The sequence below is a fragment of the Brienomyrus brachyistius genome, chromosome 22, assembly GCF_023856365.1.
Source record: "Brienomyrus brachyistius isolate T26 chromosome 22, BBRACH_0.4, whole genome shotgun sequence".
Taxonomy (NCBI): Eukaryota; Metazoa; Chordata; class Actinopteri; order Osteoglossiformes; family Mormyridae; genus Brienomyrus; species Brienomyrus brachyistius.
In genome coordinates, this window is record NC_064554.1 from 11,706,053 (window position 1) to 11,725,166 (window position 19,114).

Below are 19,114 nucleotides of genomic sequence, written 5' to 3' on the forward strand. Positions count from 1 at the left end.
TGTTGAGCTACATATTTTGCATGTATTCTCTCTCACTAATAAAGCACAGGACAGGTAAGCCGAAATTCTGAAACAGGAAACAAGTCGAAGAGGAATGAGGTTTAAAAACACTTTCCAGGTACCATTATTGTGCTGTCAGTCATCTAACGAGTTTAATCCAGTTCCCATTAAGTATTTCATGACAGGCAAGGCTGGCAGTTAATGACAGCTCATAGGCCCCACCCATCACAGCCTAATTGCTAAAGCTTCCTGTATAAACGGACGGGCACTCACCAACATGGAGGACTGTCATCTTCCACAGGGACACAGTCTCAAACACCCAAGGTTTACCATTCCTGCCACCCCCCACAAGATGTTTAAAACCTAAATAAAGAGCTTTTCAGTAGAGTCAGTAGGTCGTAGCCAGCTAGCTGGTTAGCAGAACATACTGCTTCAGAAACTCCTAAAGGAATGTGGATGTTTACTTTTTAGTGTAGCGAGTGTTTGTAGTCAACAGTGCACCAAAACACAAGGACCGCGCGCGCACGCACTGTGGTGGGAGGGGTAGCTGTGGTGAAACGTGGTTGGAGTGGCAATGAACACACTGCTGTGGACACCTACCCACAGGGAAGGAGGTCAGGGCTCAGACAGACATCAGGCTCTTCTTCCCCATTTCATTCGCTCCTTTTTTTATTCATTTATTTTTTTTGTGAAAAAAAAACTACAAACTAGCAGACATGTTCTTTCGGCGAGATGAAACCAAAATAAATGTGTCTGACCGGAAGCAACATACAGATTTAATTTCAAGTCTTTGTCCGTTCAGTCTGGGCAACACTGACTTCCCAGGGGGCAGGGGAGGGGAGGTCACTGAGGAAGGGGACATACACCCCTTTAGTCCACACACCACCATCCACCCAAAACATTGCGTTTGGGGCCCGGGTTCATGATGCCACACCAAATGATTCACATGATTGCAGTTGTCATCCGGGCCGCCAGCCTGCTCCTGCAGCCCAAATCATCCAAGACCCCCTCCCCCACCTCAATGAGGGGCACAGTCTTATGTAGTCTGAAGCTGACCTTTACTCCTACCTCCAGTCTGTTCTGTTGGCTGCAAGCACGACATAGCGATTTAGAAAGCGTACAGGCCAGCTGGCGAGCCAAGGATCCGCCCAGACGTCCGTGTCTCTAGGAATTCCTGCATGGGGAAGGACGGGGGCGTCCCTTTGCTCAGTGATGGCGCAGCGAGGATTCAGAGGTCAGCGTACACAGAAGACGTGGAAGACCGGAGTAGCGAGCCGATTCTACATGTATGTAAAGCTGCAAAAATATACTGAATGTAGGCTGTGTGACTAACGGTATGTAAACAGACCGTGGGGGGGTTATAAATCACAGACGGACATGTGGACGGATTGAGGGGAAAATGCAGGGGGGGGGCAGTTGGTTTTCTGTATTGCTCAGGCAGCAGTCAGTTGGGGTGGGAGGTGACCTGTGCCGTAAAGGCCGGAAATCTTAGCTGCCGTAGTGCACGGTGTTGCTGGGGATCAGCATGGGGGACGCCATGGAGATGGCAGGGCCGCCCATGGTGAACTGGCTGTTAATGGGGTAGTACGGGCTGCTGCTGCTGGGCCCAATCTGTCCTGTAGATGTCCCTGTGGATACAGGAACAGAGAGAGCCACAAGTGAGGCCATACTCACCAGGCCTCAAGACCCCAGGGAAAACAACGCAACATCCAGCAAACTGCTGGCCTTGCACAGCCCAGTGTCGGAAGTGCGCCACCTACAGGAAGGAATGCTCACCCTGGACGACGCCCGTACTCATGATGGAGCCTGTCCTGGAGTGAGTATGATTCACTACGCCCGTGTTCACTGCACGAGAGGACAGGGAGGGGCGTCGGTGTACTCAGACTACATCATGCTAGTCACACACACACACACCTCCGTTAATATGTGGAGAGCCAACTGCTGTTAAGCTGCCAGTTCTCTAGTACGACCTGCAGGTGGTGCTTCCATACGTACCTAGGGGGATGAGGTTGTTATGGGACACGGCAGGGCTGCTCCCAATTACTGTGCTGAGGTCATAGGCCGTGGGCATCCCTGATGGGGGGGGGGGGGGGGGGGATGTGGGGGGGGGGGCAGAAAAGCCAGTGACTCAACCTTGGATTGTTAATTAGCTGACAAGTTCAGACTTAACTGTGGCAGATGCAACGGTAAAGTATGTAACAAAATCATGGATGGGTGGCTGGATGGATGACATATGTTGCAGCAGGTTAAAGGCTACTAGTAACAGAGATGATCTGATTTGTATCACGAAGCTTACAAACCCTTTCACAATGATGGTGCTCAGCATGCTTTGCACGATTTGCTGTGCGAGTGCACACGTGTTCCCCGCATACCTGATGCTGCAATTCCTTGGCCCACACCGTAAGAAGTACCAGAGTTCCACATTGACTCAGAAGGAGAGGTGTAGTGTGACCCAGGGGGAGGGGCGGGCGTACTGCCTGTGTACCTGATGAACACATGAAAAATGAAAGGTGGTGCTTACCTCGAGGGCAAAGCCGCGGAGCAGCGGCGTGATGGAGGGGAGGCTCACCTAAAAAATGGGTTCTTCAGATCTAGGAGGTTGCTGGACTTGGAGCCCGTCTGGTCTACTTGTGCAACGATGCTAATGTCATAGCTCTGCCTGTGAGGACAGGGAGGAGACGGTTTGGCAAAGGCCATGATCACGGCCACGAAGGCGACCTCTGTATTACAGTGTTACCTCTTGTTAGCGATCAGCAGAGCCGTGCCGGACATGGTATCCCCAGCTTTGGCGAAAAGGGGAGACTGAAGTAGGCAGCGCACCTGGTACCAGTGGGTGAGCGGCTCCGTGGGGGCCGTGGACAACCAGACGGTCATACTGGGGTGAGGATCAGAGGGGTCGGGATGAGATGCTAAATGCTAAGCTAAAGGTTTTGCTAAATGCTAAGTGCTATGCTAAGTGTTATGCTAAATGCTAAGCGTTTTACAGTTTAACCTTTTTACAAGTTTAAGGACTTACACTGAGCCAATGAAAGCCACGTCGAACCAAAAGGCGAGTCCGTGCACTAGGCCGGAACTGACCATATGAAACTTGAACGGGATCTCTATCCTGGGGGGGGTGGGGGGGCACAAAAGAGAAACAGCTGGGTGCTAGACTCAAAAAAACACTTATCCAGTGAATAAACACATTGAAAATCACAAGAGTCTCTTCATTTACTACTGCAGAGTATCCTTATAAAGTGATGAGACACACCCAAGCCTCCTGATACAAACCTGTACAGGTCCTCCTCCTTGGCCTCCAGGAAATTGACGGTGTACTTTACAGACTTGGCCATGAGGATCCGAATGTCAAAGGTGTCCTGGGGGGGGGGCGCAGAAGTGAACAGGTGAGAGGGGACAAACATTACAAGATGATTGGGGACATTATAAATAACCCCATGACTGACATGACAGCATAAAGCTCAAGCCCCGCCCCAATCACACAGGCTCGTACCACGATTGGCTGCCGGAAGTACTCATCTACAGCTGCACCACGTAGGGCTGACAGGTCCACACCATGGAAAGATGGCTGATACCTGACAGACAGGAAGGTTAACCAATGAGTATCTTCGGCTGAGCAAACTGCCCACCCCCCATCACCAAAGAGCAGCAGCCACAACACACGAGCACTAAGTGCAGAGAAGCAGCAGCCCTTAAGCAGCAGATTTTTTTTTAGCAGAGGGCTAGCTTGCTCCTAGGACAGCCAGGCTCCTCCTGCGTCCATCTCCCCCCAGCCTAATCATACCAGAGGGCCTCCTATAACAGCTCATATCCCAATTCAGTAAGGGAATCGAGGGTAATGTTTGTATGCCTCCAAATTCCACAACTTTGAGGATTCCTCTTCAATCATAAGTCTTGCATCCTTCAATGTTTTAAATTATCCCACTCTACAGGGGAGTACCAGGGTCCAACAGCTTGGCCATGAAAAGCTCCCAGAGTTCTTTGGAGTTCAGTTGGGCACAGCAAGTCCCCATTCCTGTGGCTTCAGGTCACCCAAAGGTGTTAATTTAAAATGCCTATTGCCTCAGCAGGATGTCAGACCCAAGTAGGCGGGGTCAGGAAGCTGCGTCTCCACCCGAACTCACAACATCCTCCATCAGACCCCAGCAGGCAGGCTCAGGAAGCCCCGTCTCCACCCGAACTCACAAGATCCTCCTCTCCCTCCATGCGAGCTACCCCCTCCTAGGCTCTCACCAGAAATTGGCCTTGGTGAACTGCTCCATGTACAGCTGCTCATCTGTGAAGGGGGCCAGGTGTACATCGCCGATTGTGGGAAACAGATTACCTGCATGGGGGGGAGGGGGTTGTTCAAGCACATTTTGAAGCCCACCGTACCATCAGAGTTTCTAAAATGTCAGTAGACAGGACTGACATTCAGCACATCGTCACAATGGCTGAACCAACTACACTATCAGCCCAGGCTTCACTGGAGGTGCCAGTTTCAGCAAGGACAGTGTGAAGGCCAGGCCTCAGTCGCTGCAGTACTCTACCATTGGGCTTGAGGAACTTCTTGGCGTGCAGGTAGCTCTCCAGCATCCTCTCATTGAAAAGCATGTAGCCCATAGGCTCTGAGATGATGATGTCCACCTGCTCGGGCAGGGTCACCTCTTCCACCTTGCCTGGGATCACCACCACCCGGTCTGCTAGCCCATTACTGTTCACCAGCACCTAGATGGAAGGGGGGCGGAGTCAGCCGAGCTATCGCCGACGGCAGGGGGTGAGTGTGCATGTGCACTTGTGGACGCCAACCTCCGCGTGCTGCGCCATGGTGCTGGCCTCCACGGCGTAAACCTTCCGGGCCCCAGCCTGAGCAGCGAAGAACGACAGAATCCCAGAACCACATCCCACGTCCAGCACCACCTGGGAGAAGGTAGCAGGAGCAAGAGGAGAAATGCATTCACCCCCAAGAAAGACAGAAGCAGCCTGCTATGTCTACTGGCTAGAAGTTGTTCAGTACATGCACATGTTGTTCAGTAAATGTGATTATTTTATTTGACGGGACATGGATGCGACCCAAACCCGTGCCGGTACCTTATCCTTGAAGTCATTGTGGTTCTGAAGGATTGCACGCTGATATGTTCCAGTCCGAATATAATCCTGCATCATATTCTGCTGCTGAGAGAGGTAGCCATAGAACTGCACAGGCAGAGAGAGCAAGACAGGGAGAGCGAGAGGAGAAGAGAGATAGAGAGGGCAGTATAGGGAATAAAGAGAGCGAGAGAGAGTGTGATAGGGAAGAAAGAGAGAGGGGGAGAGAGCGGGATAGGGAAGAAAGAGGGGGGAGAGAGTGGAAGAGAAGAGAATTTTTATTCCTGCTAATCGAGACGCAAGAAGATGTATGCATTAGTTGGAACTGTGACAACCACAATTATGATGTACCTGGAAGTACTGAACAGCAGACGACTCCTCCGTCCTTTCACTAAACACAGAACGCTCCACGTTGTGTCCCCGGCAGTTCTTCAGAATGTTGTAGAAGGACGAGAAATCTGTACAGAACAAGTGTCTGTTACCCATGATGGATCGACCGGGACTGAGACAGTCAATGAGGTGGAATAGAGGATGGACGGAGAGACAGGAAAACAGTGAGGGTGGACTGTCAGAGGGTGGGGGACGGGGTATGGAGACAGCGACAGACAGACTGAGGGACACAGACGGGGTTGCAGGACGGGGTAGGGAGACAGGGAGAGACTGAGGGACACAGACAGGGTTGGAGGACAATGTAGGGAGACAGGGAGAGACTGAGGGACACAGACAGGGTTGGAGGACAATGTAGGGAGACGGAGAGACTGAGGGACACAGACAGGGTTGGAGGACAATGTAGGGAGACAGGGAGAGACTGAGGGACACAGACAGGGTTGGAGAACAGGGAAGGGAGACAGTGAGGCAGGCAAACAGAGAGAAGCAATATTTGTGTCCAAGGTACTAATGCTATGTTCCATTTACCTCAGAGGTTGGAAGTCAGAGCTGGGAATGATGTCACACCCGAGTTAACCACATTCCAGTACAAGTTGGAAAGCCATTTAGCAATACCGGTTCCAACCAGTGGCATTACTAGCCATTGATAGCAATACCAGTTGATAACAATGCATCACGTGGTATTTTGCGTATAGCAAAATCCATGGCAACATGTTCAAGGGTAGCAGTTGGACAGTACTGTGTGAATGACTGATATGAGCTACAAATAAGACATAAGTGCTAATAAACTGTATATAAATATAGTTTTCACTTCTGCTAATAAAGGGTGCAGCCATCTTGAATTCCAAGGTCAGGTTGCAGAGGTTCCTGCAGTCTGAACCCCGACTTCATGGGGCAATCGGGTGGAAATTCCAACTTCCCAGTTGAACGGGAACGCAGAGGACATACCTGTGACTGTGGCAAACTGCAGCAAGACGCTGTTACATCCCAGCGTGACGATGAAGGACTGCTTGCCCACGCGGCTGCACTCTGTCTCCCGGGACACAGAGCACTTGAACACGCAAGTCTCCTCTGCTGAAGATAGTGAGAGACACCTCTGTCACACACAGACCCTCAGATAAGGATCCAGATTCCTGACTGCCATGCCATGCGTCAATTGCCAAGATGTGCAATCCAGCAGTCAAATGAACCACTAGACATCAATATAAGAGAGAGGAACAAAAATAAAAGCTAGATCCGAGTGTGGCAGCTCTGAGTCATTTCGAGTGGATTCCCGCGGTTTTGGACCGCACGACTGGGAAATCTGCAACAAGGTGGCCAGCTGGGATACCCTCAGCGACAAGAACCTTGTTGAGAACAGGGCAGTCATCCGAATAGTACTGCAGCCCAAAGGATAACACATCAACAACACAAATTTTAAATGCCTTCATGTAGCTCTGGCACAGTCAGGGAGATATATCAGTGCATCTCCCACTCAAAATCTGGATGAGAGCACATACACACTCGGGGACTGGAGCCAACAGCAGAATGTGTGCAAGCCCACTCGGTGTCAAGAAGCAAGCGAACTGCCCAGAATATTCCTGCTTGGGAAGCAGCGGCACAGTGATAAAGGATGCCAGTGTGTAACCAGAATTTTCTGGGTTCAAGTCCCAGGAAACTGCAAATTAAATTAACAAACGGAGAGTTAAAGGAGAGTGAGCTGACTTATCACCCTCAAATAAGACCTGGTACCGGACGGGTGCTTTCCATGTTATACTGAAACTAAGATACGGTTCATCTGTGTTAAAGCTGACCAGGATCCAATCCCATAGACACGGCCTGCTCTCCTGAGCATCACTGTGACCCATGTTGCAGAATAGAGCTCAGTCTATTAAATCCAGCTGTGATTCTGGCCAGCGCATTGCTCTCTATCGACCGGGAAGCGAACTTCACTACTTAAAAAAAAAAAACGATCCAAAGCTAACAGAAATGCAGCAGATACTACTGATAGTCCCAGGAAAGGCGGCAATGTTCAGGATCATAAACTACACTTCCTACACTAACATCCTGCAGTATGTTAATGCACTAAACCACAGAACATCGGGTACCAGATCTGTCCCAGAAACCTTATGACTACCATGCCGAACCTGCTGGAAATTATGAAGGTCTTGTGCAACCGAAAAAGCCTACGACGTCGGCATGACCCGCGCAGATATTCGTCCTATTTGCTCCACACACATCCCAAGAATTTTATTAAATCTTGACGCAGCAACGTGACTTTCGTGACATATTCGGTTCGGCGGCGTATGTAAGCAGTTCCTGTTGCGATCTTTGCTGGAGATCAGCAGTGTGGTATATGTGGTATGGTAACATTTAACTAGGACCGGCCCCGCACCCATCAGGCGCAAAGGCTGCGCGGAACTCCAGGTAGCCGGCCGGCGGTCCGCCACCCGCCGCGGTCTCAGTCACACACTGACCGACACCTTTCCTTAATTTAAGGCCTTGCACCACATGGCTCTGTGGAGTTTCAACTATAACCCCGGCCCTCTCTTGTTCTCGTTTTCACCCCAGTGACAATGGACTCCGCAGAAAGCGGCGGCTGGCGAGGGGCGATGGGGGTGGGGGGGACACCTATTGTTCACCGGGATAAGCGGGATTTATAACTTACACACGCACCGAGCACAGCAAAAGGTGCGCATCTCGGCATTTGTCCCCCCGTATGCCACATAATTGTAATTTATTAAACATCAGCAGCAGGACGACATACGCAGCGTTGCCTAATTTACACTGAGATCCAGTTGCGGTCCGCGCGAAGTGGGTGGCCACACCTGATGAAGCACGAAGTGAAACTGTAGCACGTTACATAAAGTGCATTAAGGCCATTTATCGGACACTCGCTTTGCACTTTGTGCCAATACCCAGTGATCAATCGGCAACAGAGTTAAACTTTCGTTTTACAGATTTGCGCAGGAGAAACGTCACTCTCGGAAGGAGCAAACGTGTGAATAGCCGGCTTCAAAAGTCCGCAAGCGCTGCCTGCAAACCAGCGAGGCATTGTTACTATTTTTAAACTATCATATATCAGTAGCGCTACTTTCATTTTAATTGCCGACACAGTGAACCAGCGAGTTAAGCAACATAGGTGTGTATCAAAGCTCAGCCCAAATAAAGCGTGCGCGGTGGTAAGACGCGTCTCTTCTTCGTGGGACGATTTACAGCTTCCCATAAAAGATCTGGAGGAAATAAGCTACCGTTTAGCCTTCACAAGCATGTGAGCGCTGATTTATTCTATATTAACCATCCTCCGGAGGAGAATGATGAATCTACCTACGGCTCATCGCCGCACACGAATTTCCCCGGAGCCCCGTCTGTCCGCCTGTAGCCGCGATAAGACGCAAAGTGCGGCCCCGGCAAACACTCACTGTTATTCAGGCTGATCATGGCGGCATCCTGCGTGGTTTTCACCTCCAGCCGCAGCGGCTGGTGCTCCGAGTGCCGCTGGATGTCCCCGTTGGCGTCTCCGATCGACAGGAGCCGCACGTTGGAAAACACAGACACCGCCATCTTCGACACAGTGGAGGAGCAGCAGCCTCCCTCCACCTCCTCTCTCTCACTATCGCTCTCTCTACTGCCCCTGCATCATGTGAAAAGGCCCCGCTCGGTACCGCCACCGTATGGCCGATGCGTGTAAAATCCAAAAGCGCCCCACTAGGTTATTGCTGAGGCCCGACACCCCTCATTTATTATGAGCAAATGAAACACATGAATGTAGCAAACACCAGTTTCGTTAATTTTATCGATGCTCAAATAACCATGCTCATCTGCAAACCCATTCTCTACGACAAAGCCCACGTACGCAGCATGGCCGGATCACGATGGTATTGAGAGCGCAGGCGACGGTCGAAGAACAGACCAGACGGACCATTTGTTAAAGATACTAAAGATGTCCATCATAGTCATAAAACACAATACCTCTTTAAGCACATTTAAATTCCCATTTCATAAAAATTCAACATCTTTAAACATTTTTTGTCTTTATTCATTGTGTTTCCAAACAATTTCTCTGGGAGGCCATTTAACAAATTGACAGATTTTACTGAAAAACAATGACAACCGCCATACCACATGCAATAATTATCCCTCTAAACAAACAGATAAAAAACAAAACATGTACATCCAACCAATTAATTGGGTCACACATTGTAAATGTAACACATATAATATAAAGATATTGTATTCAATAATCTGTCAATAAGAATGTGTTTTCCACCACATCTGGGCGTAAATGTTATGTTAACCCTCAAACCCCCCCCCCCCCCCCCAAAAAAAAAAAAAAAAGAAACACTGGCATTTAAGTGAGATAATAACAAAAACAAAAATATGGTCCTAAGACTATTGTTTACTAATTTTAAGCTCTGCTATTAAGTGGGAACTATGAAACACTTAGGTCTCAACAAAAAGGATATTACAGGATTTTAAACAGGATTTAGCGTTTTTCTTTTAAGGAGAGCAAAATCTGTACTCAGAGCTGAAAATAATCTTTCTAAAAGAATATTGACCAAATCACACAAGACACACGAAGAAAACAAATCTGAGCGATTTCAGGCGGGTTTCCCAGCGTTTCCTTCTGAAACACTAACAAAACGCTCACATAGGTCGGAGTGTTTACTTCTGTCCTACGGAGTGAGCAAGATTGGCACGTTCGCTTATTTCGCCGGGGCTGGGAGCCGATTTCCTGTCAGTATGTGAAACGCGAGACGGCGCTGCGCTTCTCAGCAATAAGCCACTAGGACAAGGGGCCCGCGGAGACAGAGGCAGAGAGTGTCGCCAGGAGAAGCTGGGAAGGACACAGACAAAGTGCCATCGGTAGAAGACCGAGGCTTCGCCAACAGACCCACGCGGTCTGACTTCGGCCGAAGTGGCCGTTCCAGCAAAGGCCAGGTCATGGGACGGAGAGGGCAGAACCTCCCCAGGGTGTAGTGACATGCCCCAGGTCAGCAATGCCAAAGCGGCCAGCTGTAATGTTTCAGCATGGGCATCCCGGGCTGATTACAGGATCGTGTACCATTCTTGTCACTAGTCAGGCCTACAGTCTATCAACGCGAGTTTCAAACCACCAGAGACAAACTTTGAGAAGCCATGTGTAAATGAAATCCACCATAATGTTGCTTCGGGGAATATGACCGTTAATCTGATTAACTAAAGAACTGCCACGGCTGGTGGCTTCATGGTGACGCTAGCTGATGTCATCCCAGGGAATTAATAGCGAAATATGAATGTGTTTCCCAGCAGGGCGCCGCCTTCGCCGCCGCATGTTAGTGTTAGCACTGCTACTATTCACATGGGGGGTTCTAGAAGGAACCAGGTACTTGGAACCCTAACTCAACAGGTTACTGTCAGGAACAAGTTAGAGCAGTTAAACTAAAGAATGTGCAAAAAATGATAAAATAAGCTGTGATCCTTTGTGTTAAGGCACTATTAATGAATATATTGAGGCTTTCGAAGAACCGTGATTAAGTCTTGTCAGGTTAGCTCAGGCTGCCGGGGGTGGGGGGAGGGGTGGGGGGGGTGGGGGGAGGGGTGGGGGGGTGCAGGCCTCCAGGAAATGTCTTCAGTGGGAGAGTGGAGTGAACAGGCCAGGAGAGATGCTCAGGAGAGGCCCTGGCGTCCTCTGCGATCAGCTGCCGATAGACAAGAGTCATGTTACTGTTGCTCATTCTCGCGTAGAAGCCGACAGGGGGACAAGCAAAGACTGCGGAAGGAGAAACACTGAAAATAATGAAAGTGAGCATTCAGATTCACTAGGATGTGAGGACCTGACCTGAAACACCATAAACAACAAGCATCTAGGCCAAGAACTAGACAAAAACAGCAGTATGACAGTGATGCTGTCACCCTGTTTCGGCTGGATTCACCGTTGGCGTTTCCCTGGAAACATGGTGTGAGGGTTAGAGCTAACTGAAGGGAGTAGGGAGCGAGCACACTGGGGCCACACCTCAGAAGAGGGCACAAGACTTGGGGGGCCGGAAGGGGTTGTCGCTGGAGGGCACACCCATGAGAAGGGGGTCCTTGTGTGCATTCTGGAGGCAGAAGTTCTTCAGGTCTGTTGCGGCCTGGGACACCTTGGATGAAGAAGAGGATAAATGTGACATTATTGAGGTGACAGAGAGAAAGACAGGCAGACAGACAGGAAGGTAGACAGACAGACAGGCAGGCAGGTAGACAGACAGAAAGGTAGACAGGCACACAGGAAGGCAGAGACTGGCAGGCAGAAAAGCAGGTAGGTAGGCAGACAGGCAGGAAGGCAGACGATGGACGGGTAGCCAGGCATCTATCCCTGAGTGAAAATAAAGGTGGCAGGAGGCTTCATAAAACAATAAAGACAGAAGACGAAAAAGGTACATACACTGCACATATTAGAATGCCTGACCTGGGAAAATGCTACAGGATGTTATAGGACACAGAATAAAGATGGTGCAAAAAGAGAATTTCCCCCACATATACCAGAGTAAAGAGGTCCTTGTGCTTTGCCATTGTTAGAGTGCTTTAAATTGTTCAAACACAAAACTGCACTAAAAATAAGTACAGCCTGTGTCTATCGCAGCGCTCCGGGTTTATGACGAAGTCAAATCATATCCTGAGTGGACAAACATACTTTAGCACCGGAAAAGAGGCCCAGTCTAAAGGAGGAGTGACGAGTGAGTAAGAGATGCCATACTGGACACTCAAAATGCTGGTGGCGTAAGTAGGAGTCACGTTTGTTTATTTTCATCATTCAGAAAAAGCCAGAGTGGAGAGATGATAAGATCTGCAACAACTTGTTTTGCTTCCTTTTATGTTCCACATTCACGCTGTTTTGAACGAGACGTGTAATTAATGCCTTAGAAATTAGTCACTTCTGCAGTGTGTCTATGGCACAACGGAGACACAGTACAGGATTCCTGTTCCTGGCAGCTAAACACCAGTCCAATGTGAAAGAAAACTTATCCATCCCAGTGTATCTAGTGCAAGTTCCCAGTGGGGCTGAAGCCAATCAGGGAAAACCACTGATGGGAAACCAGTCTATCCCTGGCAGGAATAAAGTAGGGGCATGGATACCTTGGAAAGTCAGGGGCCCCAGTGCCTTACAGGGGCCGCAGCAGGGCATGGATACCCCAGAAACTCAGGGGCCCCAGTGCCTTACAGGGGCCGCAGTAGGGACCCCAGGTACCCCAGCAGATTCAAGGGCCCCGGCGCCTTACAAGAGCTGCAGTAGGGGCAAGGATGCCCTGGCAGATTCAGGGGCCCCAGTGCTTTATGGGGGGCCACAGCAGGGACATGAATACCCCAGCAGATTCAGGAACCCCAATGTCTTACAGGGGCCCTGGGATACATGAATTTACATGTAAAATGGGGGGAGCTTTTGTAATTTTGTCAGGGGGCCCAGAACTTATAGATACGCACCTGACTCCAGGGTGCGCGCACACACACACACACACACACACACACACACACACACACACACACACACACACACACACACTCACACATGCAGACACACACAGGCAGACACACTCACTCACTCAAACACACACATACACCCTCACTCACACACACACTCACTCACTCATACATGCAGACACACACACTCACATATGGACACACACACACTTACACAGACGCACACAATATCATGCACTATGGACAATTTACCAGCACCAACTCAGGAGACTGCAGTACCCAGACAGCCACAGACAAACACACACACAAAACGCAAAACCCACATACACAGAGCTGAGGGTGCAATTTGTTATCTTTTTCACATGTTTACACACGTTATCTTTTAATGTGAAAATGACCATTTTAAACCTTCAACAGTTATAATAACAAATTTCCAACTGGTGGTTGATACTACGATTCAATGAATGAAAAAATATTTCTAAATACATAATATTAAACGAGGTAATGATTTTAAGATTATTCCTGTCACCACGGACATGTTCCTAAACAAATGGACCAGCTAGAATTTCACAGTCATATGACTGACCATGCAAATGTAACCAAAGTAATTTGATAACCGCATATTTGTCCACAGGAGACTTATTTATACACAGGACATACACAGACAACATAACGTGAAGTATCTCAATGCTTTGCTTGTCGATTTGAACAGATTATAGAATTTCCCTGCAACCCATATCAGGGCTGGGATAAGTCTTCTGAATAACAGGTCGGCAGACGTGAATATGGGGTGAGAAGAGATCCACTGTCACAACCACCGAACAGGCGGTAACGAAGGAAACACCCACAGCACGCAGACACCCCGCGGCGGGGTGACAGTACAGCAGCACTCAGGAAGTGACAGTGTTACAATGTAACAGCACGGCTGTAAACACGGCAGATGTTAGAGTTGGGAAGCCCATGTGTGCTAAGCGACCGCCTGCGATAGTGCTCGGTCCTATGGCGATTTGGGAATGACAGAGTGCGGGCTGTTCCCATTTCAAGACGTGCTAAGCATATTACACAACGGCAAAACGCAATACAGTGCCGTTTAAAGCAACGAAACACTATTAAACAATACGCCTGCGTGTAATACATTCCACTGTGGGTTAAGTTGTACTTTGACGATGCGTTTAAGTAGACTAGGCGGCTTTTTAGACTTTGGTATGGACCGGCTGTTTATTTAGTTTAAACCCCATAGTACTTAGAATCATTTCCGAAATATATCAGCCTGACAGCGTCTGCCTTACCTTGATCCTCCGCACACTGGCTTCCAGACGGAGCTGTTTAACCGCTTTTTGGGCGATAATGAGGTTGCTGCTGCTGGCGCTGTTGTTTGACATGACGGCGAGGCGAAGCACTGCGACCGAAAAGGAGACCGAAGTTTTCCCTAAACGAAAGTCTTATCGAGCTCGACGAGTCTCGCAAACACAAACTCTTTCGTCCTCTAACCAAGAACACAGCAAAAAGACACTTTCTTTCCGTCTAATTAGCTGCTGTCCTACAGGTAACTTTTCCTCTTCTTGTTCCCTGCGGACAGTAAAATTAATGTTCCGTGGATGAAGCGAAACAACCGATGACAATGTGCCAATTGTTTCACGCATCATGGCCCCACCCCTAACCCGTTTGAGATGTGTGGCGTGAATACAGCCACGGCTATACAGCCTGTACGAGTACAGCAACCGTGAAACTCCAGCAAAGTCAAATTTATGTAAAACTCTCGGGACACATACAGTACAGTACAGTATCTAGGGACACGTACAGCACAGTATACAAAACGAAACGTTTTATGTACCGTGGCAAGCCAAACACAAATCTATAATTAAGTTATGCTACATCAGAATTAGATTTTTAACTATATCTGCTCTAAAGAATGTTTTTATTCTTGTGGAGTAAAAATGTGATAAACAGTCTCTCTTAATATTTCGGATGTCTCCATCTCAGTTTATGCATTGCTCAAACGAGGGAGGGGGCTATGTGTCCAGTTTCTCCCAATACCCCAGTTTAATTTTCAGCCTGTGACTTTGCTGCAACGTTACTGTGCAGTGAGAAGTTCTCTGAAGCTTTATGGATTTTATTAGTAGTCATGTGCTTACATTTTATTTGTTTATTTATTAATACGAATTAATTCTGCAAGAATCTTTGAAGTTATTTTGGTCCCAAATGATCAATAACAGATTCATTCATATTTATGTCCATATTCATTCATAACTCAGATAAAACCAGATTCTTGATTTTGAAAAATAATTTTCAGATTATAAACATGCTAAATGGTAATCGATCTTCGTTATATTTATAACTTATATGTGTTGCAAACAAAAATGCCACACTTATACACATAACTTATACACTCCATTGCCCTCTAGCGTGGAGTAGATGAACTTTCACATGATGGCCTGAACTCGTCACATGACAGTGGAGAGGCGCCCATGTGGACTTTATAGAGGGATTCTGGGTAAGCTGGTTTTGTTCCGGGTTAGTTTAGGTCATTAGTAAGAAATCCACATCCCAAGGTTCCAGTATGCTTTTACCAGTGAGTATACATTTAGAAGTATTGTCAAGCTTCATTTTCTGAAAAGCGAAGGTGCATTTTCCCACATACGAAGTTGTACTCTACAACTTAACATTTTACAGAACATGTACATTATTCTCCACTATTGTTTTTGCAGTATGTTTTCTGTTATGAGCTCGATAGCTGGAGTTTCAGTTAATTCGCCTGTGGCTTGTTTGTCTGGTTTTGTTTTATGATTTTTTTTGTAACTCCTTTAGTTGTTTGTTGCCCAGGCACTTTTACAGAAGTAATCTTATCAGTTCCCCCAAGCCTGGTATATTTCCCCGCAGCTGTAGTACTGCCCCGTGTTTTATCGTGCTCATTAAAATATGCACCATTAATAAGATTGTTGCCGTTATGAAGATCCCGTATTGCCTTGTTTTAGCGGCTCCTGCAGAATGCGGGTGCGGTGCTCAGGTCGAGCCGCTTCATACACCACAGCTCGCCGTGGCGAAGCCCCCTCATTCCCATAGTGGTGGAGCAGACGGTGAGGAGCTGTCTCAACCTTCTCACCTTTTTGCTTCCGTCATCAGTTATAGATGTCCTTTGTACTGTACGTTGTTAATATGAAAAAACCTGTATACAAGGGCGTAACTCTGGGCTGAGCATTGGGGGGTTGAGGTCTCCACCCATTTAAGGGGGTCTAGGGGGGGTGCATTGGCTGGTTTGTGATTATTGTGATGTAGCGGGGGTTACAATCTCCGACATAATCTATGTGCGCTTGTGTACGCACACGATAATGGTGAACGGCACTCTGCTCTTTCTCTCCTCAGGGCCGGGGGGAGCGCGCCTACGACATTTACTCCAGGTTGCTTAGGGAGAGGATCATCTGCGTGATGGGACCGGTGAGCCCGTCAGAGTCAGTGTGGCGTGCGATCAGGGGCACGGGCCATGTGTCTGTCACACCGTGTTAGTTATATGTTAAAGGGAGTGTTTTTCCAGCAAATTAAATGCAGTTTTTATCTGTTTTCTTTTTCCTCCACAGATCGACGACTCTGTGGCCAGTCTGGTCATCGCTCAGCTACTGTTCCTGCAGTCAGAGAGCAACAACAAACCCATTCATATGTACATTAACAGTCCGGGTGAGTCTGGGCGTTGAAGCCATAACAGAACAAGCATGTGGTTGGTAATATAAAGCAGGAATAGCAGGCTAGCACTGTTCAGAAAGTAAATGCTAAAGGGCGTTATGGATCGGGGAGGTCAGACATCTGGCCTGTTTGCACTAAATGCAAGCGGACTGAGCTGTTTACTAAACTTGGCCTTTTGACACTACAGGGTGAGTAAATGTGTGGGACTTGTAGAAGGTTACTTTCTGAACCCTTTCACGTGCATAGATGTGTTTATGCACTGGCTTTCTGTGTTGCAGGGGGCGTGGTCACGGCCGGCTTGGCGATCTACGACACCATGCAGTACATCCTGAACCCCATATCCACCTGGTGTGTGGGCCAGGCGGCGAGCATGGGCAGCCTCCTGCTGGCTGCTGGCACCAATGGCATGCGGCACTCGCTGCCCAACGCCCGGATCATGGTGCACCAGCTCTCAGGGGGAGCGAGGGTGAGGATGCAGAAAGGGGGGAGGGGCTTAGACACAAGTCAGATGGGGCGGGTGCTTGATACCCGAGTTTGGAGTTGCTCATGTGAAGAATCAGTGACTGCACTTTGGACACGCGGGTTCGAACTGTTTTGAAACCTAGCGACACTTCCAGTGTGAAATTGGGTCTGCAGTTCTATTTTGAAATCGCAGTCATGTGATCAGCCTTCTGATTCCTCATTATGCTCTCAAAATAGTTCAGGAAGACCACTTTCTCTGAAAGTATGTCTGTGTTAGAGATAAATATATAGACATCTAGTAGAGATGGCAATTTCATTTCAGAATGAGTGTTTCAGACTATAGTATCATTGTTCTTCGAACACATATGTAATAACTTGTAGGCGATTTACACAGGATTTCAAATGGATGTATGTTCTTCTGATGTAGTTGCTGAACTTTTCAGATGTTTCGAAATTGCCATTCCTATTAAATATGGTTGTAATGTTGAGATGTAGCTTCTTCACACCCAGCTTCTCTATAACCAGATCCTTCCACTTAGGATGGACTCTGTTGATGTTTAATGTTCAGGCCAGGGGGACGTGCGATAATGTTACTGATTGGCTGTGCTTGGGACAGGGTCAGGCTACTGACATCGCTATTCAGGCCGAGGAGATCCTGAAGCTGAAGAGGCAGATCAACAACATCTACTGCAAGCACACTGGGCAGCAGCTAGAAACTATAGGTAAAGCAAACTGGCAGCGCAAATGAGAGAATGTACACAAAGGCCAAATGTGCAACCTTCGCTTTATCCCCTTTCACTGCAGAGAGCGTGATGGAGCGAGATCGCTACATGAGTCCCGTGGAGGCCCAGGACTTTGGGATTATCGACAGGGTGCTGGTCCACCCGCCCCAGGCTGGCGAGGATGAACCGGAGCTCGTGCAGAAGGAGACGCCCAGCACTGCAGGCCACCCTGCGGCGGAGGCCTCGCGGTCCAGCCAGGCCTCCCCAGCGACCACCCCCCCTTCGTCCTACAAACCCCAACCGTGAAATCAATCCTGAAGGTCGCCATCCCCGGGTCCGCGTTGAGGGTTTTCCAGAGGAAGCAGCGAGCTCCGTTTTCCCAGTCAAAAGTCGTGTCTGTAGTTGAGATGGAGAATCGTTCTCCTCAAATTGGACCTCAAGGAGGATTCAGCAAATAAATCTCACCTGTATTTAGAGGGACACCTCATGCATGGGATTTTCATGTTACAGGAAAGAATCATTAGGTTGACATGTGAGGAGTCATTTGACATGTATTTAGCAGGTGCTTTGGATAAGTGACTCTTGAGAGGTGATTCAGCCAACCCAGGAACAGGTGTGGGTAATGGCCTTGGCACAAGGAAAAGGGGTGAAAGCACCTGGCTGACCCTGGGATTCGAACCAGTGGCCTTCCGATAAGAAGGCAGGGAGTGATGACTGGTCACACACTGTCAGTTTCTGTCCAAGTTTTCTGACTAATTTAATGCGTTACCACCCACCCTATGTCATCAGCACAGACTCTGTCAGTCAGTAGCTCTTACAGGCCAAAGTCATTCCGTCGATTGGATGTAGGGATGCAATATATTGGAAAAACTTCAAATTATTGTGATGTGAATTTAAGAAATGTGATATTCATAAAGGAAAAGGAGTCTGAAAATTTACCCAAAATAAACTATAGTCAAATAGATTCTGGTGGTGGTAAAGTTAGGGTTGCCACAAGTTGTGCTAAAACACGAAGCAGTGTCAAAAAATATGCTTGCTTTCACTGACTAAGGAATCCAAACTATTTCCATACAAGGAATAATTTGTGCAGGTGATCAGCTATTGTTCACTTTTCTCCTCCTCGCTCATTTTAATTTCTTCACAAACCTGGCACGTGACGAGTGAGATGGCAAGCACGAGAATGATCAGAGTTGGCTTGGAGAGCGAACGCGACTTTGATCCTGATAGACTAAAAATGTTTTAGCAAAGCATTGGTTTCCATTCAAGTCTGAACTGCAATGATTTTGAAAATACCATCATACAACATGATATAATGTGCGGATGGTAAGACAATGAAAAAAAACGAAGATGCATGCAAGCATGCACTGCCCTCCGTGTCCCAG

At 48.2% G+C, this 19,114-nt stretch overlaps 3 protein-coding genes across 4 annotated transcripts; 1 reads left to right on the forward strand and 2 right to left on the reverse strand.

Moving 5' to 3' along the window:
- Positions 1-651: 651 nt before the first annotated feature.
- Positions 652-10,982, reverse strand: carm1 (coactivator-associated arginine methyltransferase 1). 2 transcript variants are annotated; one of them, XM_048991725.1, is made up of 16 exons: positions 8,853-10,982; positions 6,400-6,522; positions 5,416-5,522; positions 5,068-5,172; positions 4,786-4,896; positions 4,527-4,704; positions 4,231-4,321; positions 3,491-3,572; positions 3,271-3,356; positions 3,017-3,106; positions 2,738-2,875; positions 2,570-2,659; positions 2,373-2,485; positions 1,996-2,073; positions 1,777-1,845; positions 652-1,628 (listed from the first exon to the last, which is right to left on the reverse strand). In XM_048991725.1, the coding sequence occupies exons 1-16, from the start codon at positions 8,992-8,994 to the stop codon at positions 1,489-1,491; spliced, it is 1,743 nt and encodes a 580-aa protein (XP_048847682.1). In that variant the 5' UTR covers positions 8,995-10,982; the 3' UTR covers positions 652-1,488. The 2 variants fall into 2 exon arrangements, with proteins under 2 accessions (XP_048847682.1, XP_048847681.1); XM_048991724.1 differs by having other exon boundaries at positions 6,400-6,525.
- Positions 10,983-10,995: 13 nt separating this feature from the next.
- si:dkey-204f11.64 (uncharacterized protein LOC100537752 homolog) lies at positions 10,996-14,532 on the reverse strand. Its single transcript, XM_048991741.1, has 3 exons — positions 14,160-14,532; positions 11,426-11,552; positions 10,996-11,111 (listed from the first exon to the last, which is right to left on the reverse strand). Exons 1-2 carry the CDS (start codon positions 14,250-14,252, stop codon positions 11,427-11,429), a joined length of 219 nt encoding a protein of 72 aa, XP_048847698.1. The 5' UTR covers positions 14,253-14,532; the 3' UTR covers positions 10,996-11,111; position 11,426.
- An 802-nt stretch (positions 14,533-15,334) lies between these two features.
- On the forward strand, positions 15,335-18,696 carry LOC125718149 (caseinolytic mitochondrial matrix peptidase proteolytic subunit). The gene is made up of 7 exons (XM_048991738.1): positions 15,335-15,442; positions 15,846-15,947; positions 16,234-16,305; positions 16,446-16,542; positions 16,827-17,014; positions 17,627-17,732; positions 17,815-18,696. The coding sequence occupies exons 1-7, from the start codon at positions 15,431-15,433 to the stop codon at positions 18,036-18,038; spliced, it is 801 nt and encodes a 266-aa protein (XP_048847695.1). The 5' UTR covers positions 15,335-15,430; the 3' UTR covers positions 18,039-18,696.
- The last annotated feature ends 418 nt before the right edge of the window (positions 18,697-19,114 follow it).

Coding starts and splice junctions, on each gene's coding strand:
- carm1 (XM_048991724.1), bottom strand. CDS start 8,994: ATGGCGGTGTCTGTGTTTTCCAACGTGCGGCTCCTGTCGATCGGAGAC. Junction 4,897..5,067: donor ACAATGACTTCAAGGATAAG/GTACCGGCACGG, acceptor ACCTTCTCCCAG/GTGGTGCTGGACGTGGGATG. Junction 4,322..4,526: donor GAAGTTCCTCAAGCCCAATG/GTAGAGTACTGC, acceptor CCCCCCATGCAG/GTAATCTGTTTCCCACAATC.
- si:dkey-204f11.64 (XM_048991741.1), bottom strand. CDS start 14,252: ATGTCAAACAACAGCGCCAGCAGCAGCAACCTCATTATCGCCCAAAAA. Junction 11,553..14,159: donor CCAGTGTGCGGAGGATCAAG/GTAAGGCAGACG, acceptor TCTTCATCCAAG/GTGTCCCAGGCCGCAACAGA.
- LOC125718149 (XM_048991738.1), top strand. Junction 15,948..16,233: donor CCATAGTGGTGGAGCAGACG/GTGAGGAGCTGT, acceptor TTCTCTCCTCAG/GGCCGGGGGGAGCGCGCCTA. Junction 17,733..17,814: donor GCAGCAGCTAGAAACTATAG/GTAAAGCAAACT, acceptor CTTTCACTGCAG/AGAGCGTGATGGAGCGAGAT.